Source organism: Anser cygnoides, chromosome 7 (assembly GCF_040182565.1).
Source record: "Anser cygnoides isolate HZ-2024a breed goose chromosome 7, Taihu_goose_T2T_genome, whole genome shotgun sequence".
NCBI classification, from domain to species: domain Eukaryota; kingdom Metazoa; phylum Chordata; class Aves; order Anseriformes; family Anatidae; genus Anser; species Anser cygnoides.
Window position 1 is genome coordinate 21,974,236 of NC_089879.1, and position 7,887 is coordinate 21,982,122.

General features: G+C 50.4%; 1 protein-coding gene across 2 annotated transcripts in view; it reads right to left on the reverse strand.

Annotated features, from left to right (window-relative positions):
* Positions 1–6,644, reverse strand: part of PAPSS2 (3'-phosphoadenosine 5'-phosphosulfate synthase 2) — a 31,552-nt gene extending 24,908 nt beyond the window's left edge. Inside the window, exon 1 of one of the 2 annotated variants that reach the window (XM_067000321.1) lies at positions 6,497–6,644. In XM_067000321.1, coding sequence (XP_066856422.1) covers positions 6,497–6,517 — 21 coding nt within the window. In that variant the 5' untranslated portion in view covers positions 6,518–6,644. The remainder of the gene's footprint in view (positions 1–6,496) is intronic. The other variant, XM_048069263.2, reaches the window with a different exon arrangement.
* Positions 6,645–7,887: the final 1,243 nt, after the last annotated feature.

Sequence of the window (7,887 nt, forward strand, 5' to 3'; positions counted from 1 at the left end):
TGGGACAACACACCAGGATATCCCAGCTGCAGACCCTTCCCCAGGTCCCACTCTTGGCTCTGTCGGATGCTGCAGGCTGGCCTGAACGGACCTTCCCTCAGTCAGTGCCGCCACAACGCCGCCGTACTGCTGCCGGCCCAGTGGCAGCTTGTTTTACCGCGACGCCAGTCACCGTGCCACCCATGCAGCAAGCTGCATGAGCCAGGCTCCACGTCAAGGTCTCTTGAGTTAGGAGATGCTGGGATGAAGGCTTCCTGTCCCAGCTGCATGTGCAACCCATACAAGCTGCTGCACAGCCTCTTAATTATGTGGCGCATGTGTGTTACCTAGACCTTTGCTTAAATAAGCACCAAAAATGTTGTACTCCGAGAGAGAGAGAGCATTTCTCTCACTTGTCCCTAAACCAAGTGTAGCGCAGGTCTTGGTCACTGCACACCACTCAGCTGGCTGAAGGACAGTCACACATCCTCCTTGGGGACCACCATCACCTGGCACCTCAGAAAACTTCTCGGAAACTCCCAGCATCTCTCTGATCCCCAGTTTTACAGCGACAGAAGAGACAAACACAGTAGATGGAGCCTCAAGCTCCCACAATATAAAAATGGCACACATTTGAGGAACAGCACCCCTGGACTCCAGGCTGCACCTCCAAGAGCTCCATGTGTCTTCCACCCATCCCAAAGGTCTCAGACCAGCTCCAGGCGGAGGCAGATGCAGTCAGCTGCCCTGGCCATGGCTGACGTGACGTGTCCAGCATCACGCCCCAGGTTCCTGGTGTACAACCCCATCCCCACCGCCGCACTCACCCCCCCAAATGAGGTTTGCGTCTCTTCCGACCCCCTTGGGCTCACAAGATGATGATCTTCCCATCAAAAGGGCTGGGCAGACCTGAAAAATGGCCTCCCACCCAAAACGCTTTTTTTTGTGCCACAATGCAAAGATGAAAATCGTTTTGCTGTCGAGGAAAACATTTTGTTCTGCCAGAGACTCTGTGAAAACCTCGAGGTCAGAAAGTCTTAGAAATGTAAGTACAAATGGTCGTTTTCCAAAGATGAACAATCTAGCAAGCGTGTGGCAAAAAAATCTCAAACTCCAAAGCACTGCATCTAAAGAAAAGCCACATTAAAAAAAAAATAAATTACTCAAGCTGTCTTCTTTCTCAAGCTCTGTTCTCCAAACAGGCCAACACATTTTGGCACCCTCTCAGCAGATAAAACTCTTTAACACAAACAGCTGTAACTCAGCCAAGCTGTAAGCAAATAAAAAAGGACCGCTCCATGAGGAGATGGGAGGCAGTGCTACCAGCCCTACAGGCAAATCCTAATTTTCCAGCATCCTAATTTTGTGACACATCCACACTGAATGCTTTCACCAACCTTTTTTTTTTTTCTTGCATCCCTCCATTTGTTAATGATACACTCCGAGTAAATTTTCATTTAGAAATGACTAAGCTGCGAGGCCATTAAGGAACTATTTCTCACTTCCCACAGCTGTGATTCAGAGCTAAATCTGAGATAATCATTAGTCACCACACTCACGGTAACAGTAAAGTAACATAATGACCTGAATTACATGCCATTTCTCTTAAAGGACTTTTAAAATACCAAAGCACATGAGCACTGTGATCAAAGTACAAGTTCAAGGCAGAGCATATCATTAAAGAAGTATTAACATGGCCCCTAAACACCCCTTATCTTTTGTGGGCAGGTACAGCTGCAAGTGTATCTAAAATACCTGATTTCAGATAGAAAAGGTCTTTCAATTTTTAAAGGCTATTTTAAAGACACCCTCCAGGATCAACATCAGCCCAGTAATAAATGCAAGTATGCCAGTACTTCTGCTGAAAACCCTCAGGACAAACAAAATCATTGTGGCCTAAATCTAACTTGCATCTGCAGTGCACATGTCTGGATAGCTTGGGGTCTTCAGAATCGTTCGCTGTATTGCCTAAAATCCCTTGTAGGAGCTGCCCAAGGAGCATACAGATGGAAACCTATGTGCGAGTTAAAGGTTTTAGCAGGCAACCTCTCCGAGACTTAACCGGTGCCACCCGAAGAACAGACGAGGCCAGATCCAGGAGTCCCGCAGCAGGAGAGGAAACACTGTGCTGATTCACAGTGCTTTGACCATCTCTTTTCCAGCCGGGAGATGGATTTAGGTGCTGATCCTGGGGCTCAGCTACTGTCCCTGGTCACACCTGCAGCTCTGCTAACCCCACCAGCTGCACTCATCCAAACACCCCCAGCCCCTGTGAGATGGACAGAAGTCCCAAAGAGCCTGAGGCCCCACTGGGAAGGCAAAAGACTGACTTCAGAGCATGCCAGCAGGGATCAGATCTGGTCCCAGGGATGTAATGGGTGAACATATAACGCCCTGGCAGAAAAGCCCGGCCACTTGTCCCCATGACCTCCTGAAAAACACAGCCCGCTGCTCCTGTGGCCATGGCACCATCGGGGACACAAGACAAGCCTTCCCAAAACCAAAGATCCCGGCACACAGCTCCTGGAGCTGGACCACACAGACTATTTTGTTCCCCAACCCCTGGGTGACTCAACCTCCCCAAACCACGGAAAGAAAGAGCCGTTCATACTTAGGAGACTGCAACTTTTTCTGTCCTTTCCTCCATGAAATTCCCCAAAATGAACAACCCTGCTTTCAGAAGACAGAGTGCGGTTCATAAACAAGCAGCTGGTATGCTGGCAGCCCTGCAAAACAGCACAAGTTAATGAAACAGCAAGGCAAGGGAAACAGACTAGAAAGGTAACTTTTTAATAGCAAAGGACTTCAAAAGAAAGAGGCAGAAAAACGGTAAGAGCTATTGGAAACAACAGAAGTTGATAAAGAGCATATTGAGACAGTTAATCTGATGACCTCTCCTTGATCTTCAAAGAAAAGAGAGAAAGAGATAAAGCAAAAAGTGACAGAAAATAATACAAGGAATATCAGAAAACCTAAGCACGTGATGAGCAATTAGAAAACAATCACTGTTTGCTATCACGGTGCAATGAGTAAGGGACTGCGTTTCAGAAAACACATCACACCTGTAAACCAAATCATCTGGTAAAACACTAGAAACACAGTCTTGACAAACACAACCAAGACCAAGCCATGTCGATTCACTAAAATCAGCGTTTTGCTGCCTACTGCCTGTTCAAGTGTCACTGTGATGAGCAATCCAGAACTGTTTTGAACATCAACATCCTTAAAGATGTTTCAAGATGTTTCAGTCTTTTTCTTTATATTCAAGGCAACAGTAAAAAAATAAATACGCAAGCAGATGAATCTAGGATTTTTTTTATAAACTCCTTCTACTTTTTGTTTTACATTCGTTCTCAACGAAAACAATAAGGCTGTACAAACATTTCAGCATGGCTTCCGCTATCACACTTCATCTGAACTCTGCCCTGTGGCTGCAGTTTTTTCAACATGAGGATAGTTTTTAGGAAAAGAAACTAACCCTCTCCGTATTTCCTCAGTGGTGTCATCTAATGTTGTGTTTTTCCCTTTTTTTTTTTTTAAATAAAAAAAGATCTTTTTACATGTTAATTTACCTTTAAATAAGGATCTGTAACTTGTGATCACACACATGCAAGCCCTGCACGAGGAAAACTGAACCTCAGGAAGTAACAGCTTTGGGACCTACCCAAAGCTACTGAAAGAGCATCCTCTGTGAAACGGAGGGATGCCACATGCCGCATCACTCTGCTTCCTGGAGACACCGTCTTGGAGCCAACAGATGACAAAGCTGCAACACTTACCCTAGGAAGGCAGTTTCACTACCAGGGTCCATTCTCCCCTAAGCTTCTGTGAGAACATCCAAGGAAAAACTCACCACAAACAGCCAGCAAGGAGGATGTCCGTCTTCCTCCCAGCTCTCCCACCTCCCGGGCAAGCAGGAATGAGTTCAGCTGGGTCTCTCTCAAGCTAACCAAACACCTCAGTTTTGCAAGGTATTCTGAGCGGTATCTTCTGCACACCCACATTTTGTTACAGGAGCAAGGGCTTAGATGCAAGCCGTGCAGCCAGTCACCCTGGCAAGGGGACAGTCCCTTAGGTACACTGCCAAGTCGACGGGCTTGGGCTGCCTCTCCAGAGCACACTGCGCCATCTGTATCCTTCTGCTTGTTGTAAAAACACTGCTCGGTGCAGAGAGGCAGCAAATGGAAGAAATACCAGCAGCACCACAGGTGTACAGAGAACAAGCTGCTCTTTCGATGGGACTGAAAGAACTACTCAGCCATGAATGCTTCACTGTGCAACAGCCCTCATAATAAACAAGGGCAGTCCCACAGCTCCATGTTACTCACTGCAATTACTTTAAGGTGTACTTACTCCTGAGAGTAAGATTTCACCATACGGGCACACAGGAGGCTTATGTAAGGAGCATTAAGGTCATCATTAAAGACCATTCTTCTCCCAAAAAGTCAGTTCTGAAAGTGGTCAGAAATAAATACTTCCTGCTGTCAATAACGTCTTTGAACTGAAGGAGAATGCCAGGCACAGAGAGGACTTCACGCCTCTTGTAATGTCACAGGCAGAAACCAAGGGAGCATTTGGGGGACCACGCTAATCAGAAAAAAAGATTCCCACATATAAACTCCCAGGTCTTAATCTGAATTAGCGGGACTTGCTGATTTTTAAGGGCCACACACACAGAGGTCAAAAATTTTAAGTTTCCTTCGTTGCGCCTTACCGTAAGCTTGCATTAATAAATGGGCGTTAGGTGAAAATATCCTCAAACTATCCTCAAACTCCAGGCAGCACACAGGGTGAAGCTGGGTTTTAAATCCTGGGTTTATGAATACTCAGCATGCAAAATCAGAAGCACGGCCAAATAACAGTTAGCTCACCTTGTAACAGCTAGCACTACTGCAACTTTTGAAAGCGGGCAGCTAATCAGCGTTGCCTACAAAATCCATTTTGGACATATTCTCAGGCAGTGAATAATGCTGGTAACATCCATTCTCCTCCAGAAGCGCATCTGAAAAGCCTCACAAAACGTTGCCTGCAGAAGGAAGATTACTGCATCACCCACACCATAAAGAAGTGGTAGAAACTAGGATTTTATCAGGAAAAAGGATTCAGGTTGCCGGAGGAAGGAAAAAAAGGGGATTAAGGAAGGTACAGAAGAAGGACCAGCTGCTGTACTGAAAGGGATCTCAGAAGACTGAATTAGTGTTTGCTTCTCATCTTCCTTTTCCAATCGGACCTGTCTTGGCTGTCCTGCTTACAAAAGATGTCATGAAAAATTCACCACCACACTCAAACTCCTCTGAGCTACAATAGTTAGGCGACTAGCTGCAGGTGCGCATAATGCTCTTGCCTGCTCTTTTTTTAGGCAAAATCTCTGATAAACCACAGATGCCTCAACCTTCCTGCCCCGTACCGTGCAAATTTCACCAAGACCAAATCCAAGACGCCTCGTGCACACGTGCAAATAACCGCATGCTAGCACAGCTCGTTCCCTCGCTCTCATGCAACAACAGGAGCCTTATCAAAGGCAGTGCCTTGTCCTGTGCCTCCAAGTGACTTGAGATGGCTGAAAGCAAGGGGCTGACAAGTCCGCATAGCAAGCAAGACCTGCAGCCCTGCTTTGCACAGCACCATGCTTCCCTGGCCACAGACCGCGATCACTAACGGGATAATAGCGTGGTTTCATTGTAACGACTGAAAACTCTTACAATTAGCGAGATCTTACTCTGTTGCAGAGCTTGGCAGACAGGCACATGAAAATACGCTTACAGCTGTCAACAGCTAGCATCTGTTTTGACAGCCAGGGTACAAAGATCAGCCACAATCTTGCTTATAAAGGTCATTTTTCCACCCAGGGTGGAGGCAGAGCAGAGGGATTATTCTGGAAGTTCAGCAATACCTCTCTCCCGTCACAAGAACGAAGAAAATCCTCCAGTGCACAGCCCACACGTTGCACCTCCCCGAAACAACCCCTACAGCACAGGTTTTCGGGATGCCACAGAGGCGCGCTTCGTGAAGCGCCGCTTGGGTTGCGCTCCCACCCGGACACGCTCTGAATGCGTTAAACCACCTGAAAACCTTGCAGCGAAACAGAAGGAGAGCAGCCACCAAAAAAGCCCAAGGCTTGCGGCCGGGATGCCCGCACCCCTGCCAGCGGCCAGGGCAGCCAGCGGGACTGGCACCTCGCGTCCCGAAACGGCGGACGGGGAGCGACGCTGCCCGCGACAGAGCGCTGCGGTTCCCGTTTCTGACTGAGAACTGCCCTGCCTATCAGAATTCTTAAACTTTTTTTATTCTTCTTCTTCTCCACACCCCCCCCCCCCCCCCCCCCGCGCCGTCCCCGGAGAACTGGCACTGCCGAAAGCCGGCGGCTGCCTCAGCGGCTTCGGGAGGCAGGCGGGACCCGAAGCACCGGAGCGGGACGGCGGCAGCCCTGCCTCCTCCTCCTCCTCGCCTCGCCGCGGCCCCGCCGCCACCGCCGCCTCCCCGGCCCGTCCTCCGCCCCGGCGGAGCGCGGCCCTACCGTCTGCTGGCTGCTCGACATGGTGGCGGGCAAGCGGGCAGGCAGGGCCGGCCCGGCGGCAGCGCGCTATAAGGGCTCCCGCGACACGTAGCACGGCCCCGGGCCGGCCCCTCTCACCCTGAGCCCTCCTCCGTCTCCTCCTCCTCCCGCCGCAGCCACCGACGTGGCGGGGAGCGGAGGAGGAGCGGCCTCGGCAGGGCAGCGCGGCGTTACCTCACGGCCGCCCGGCCCGCCCGCCTCCCGGCGCGGCCGTGGTGGGCTGGGGAGCGGCCCCACAGCCCTGCGACGGGCACCGGCGTGGCGAGATAAAGGACGCGCTGCTGGGAAAACACGCTGCGTTCAGAACAAGCGACACCTTGGTGCTCTGTCCCGTGGGTGGGCGAGTCACGGCGCTGCGGCACCTCCAGTCGCTCACGACAGAGGTGGGAGCTTGCAGCAGCTCCTCACGCAGCGTCCAAGGGCTCGCAGCCGGCCCTTCACGCAGAGCTGAGGCACAAGGCTACAATTCCCCAAGGCCTGGTTATTTATAAACTCAGGTCGACCATTTGGGACTTGCCCTATTAGTTGTGGCTTGGCTACCCAACCCTGCCTTCAGACGAGGGTCCCGCACACAGTCGGGCTTCTCTCTGGCTTGTCACAGAGGCACAGTCAGGACACGGGGGAAAAAAGGCCCATTTCACTGAGGTCGCTGCTGCCGAAACAGGTGTTTGGCTTGGCTGCGCCTCTTGGGTAAAATTCATCTTCGCTCACCACCACCCCTATGAGGGTGATGATGGCTCCGGCTCACACCCAGTGACAATGTGTGCATTCAGGGAGAGGCAGGCCCAAAGCGAAGGAACAGGGCGCCACGCGACACAAGTCTGCAGCCAAAATGTCGCCTCTGAAGAGTAACAGCACTACCAAAAAACGAGCATCTCTGTGTTCAGGCCCCTGACCGTTGGGCCAGGTTGCGCTGCAAATGCCGAGAAGGTTGGAAAGAAACTCGCAGGAGTCCACCAGCACATAAAATCAATCAGAAACCACTCCTGACAGCTTTTCAGGAAATACACAACAGACCTGTGGAACTTTCCACTGTTATAAAAGCCGAGATCTCAGGACTTTGCTGAACTGGAGGACAGACAACATCCCAGTGGAGTAAATCACACAGCATCCTTGGGATGACCCATGAGGGAAGAAACACTCCCAGAGAGTGTGTATTTTTGCCCATCATGGCTGGGCTTCTTTCACGTAGCCTGAGAATGCACAGCCCCATCCAGCATTGCACTTGTCCTCTGACCACTCCCATTCCCCAATCCCCACCAATCCACCAGGGCTGTGAGGACAGCTATGCAAACAGTCCTGTTTCTCCCCCAGGAGGAGACAACGAACTTCTAATCCTGTCCAGAAGAACA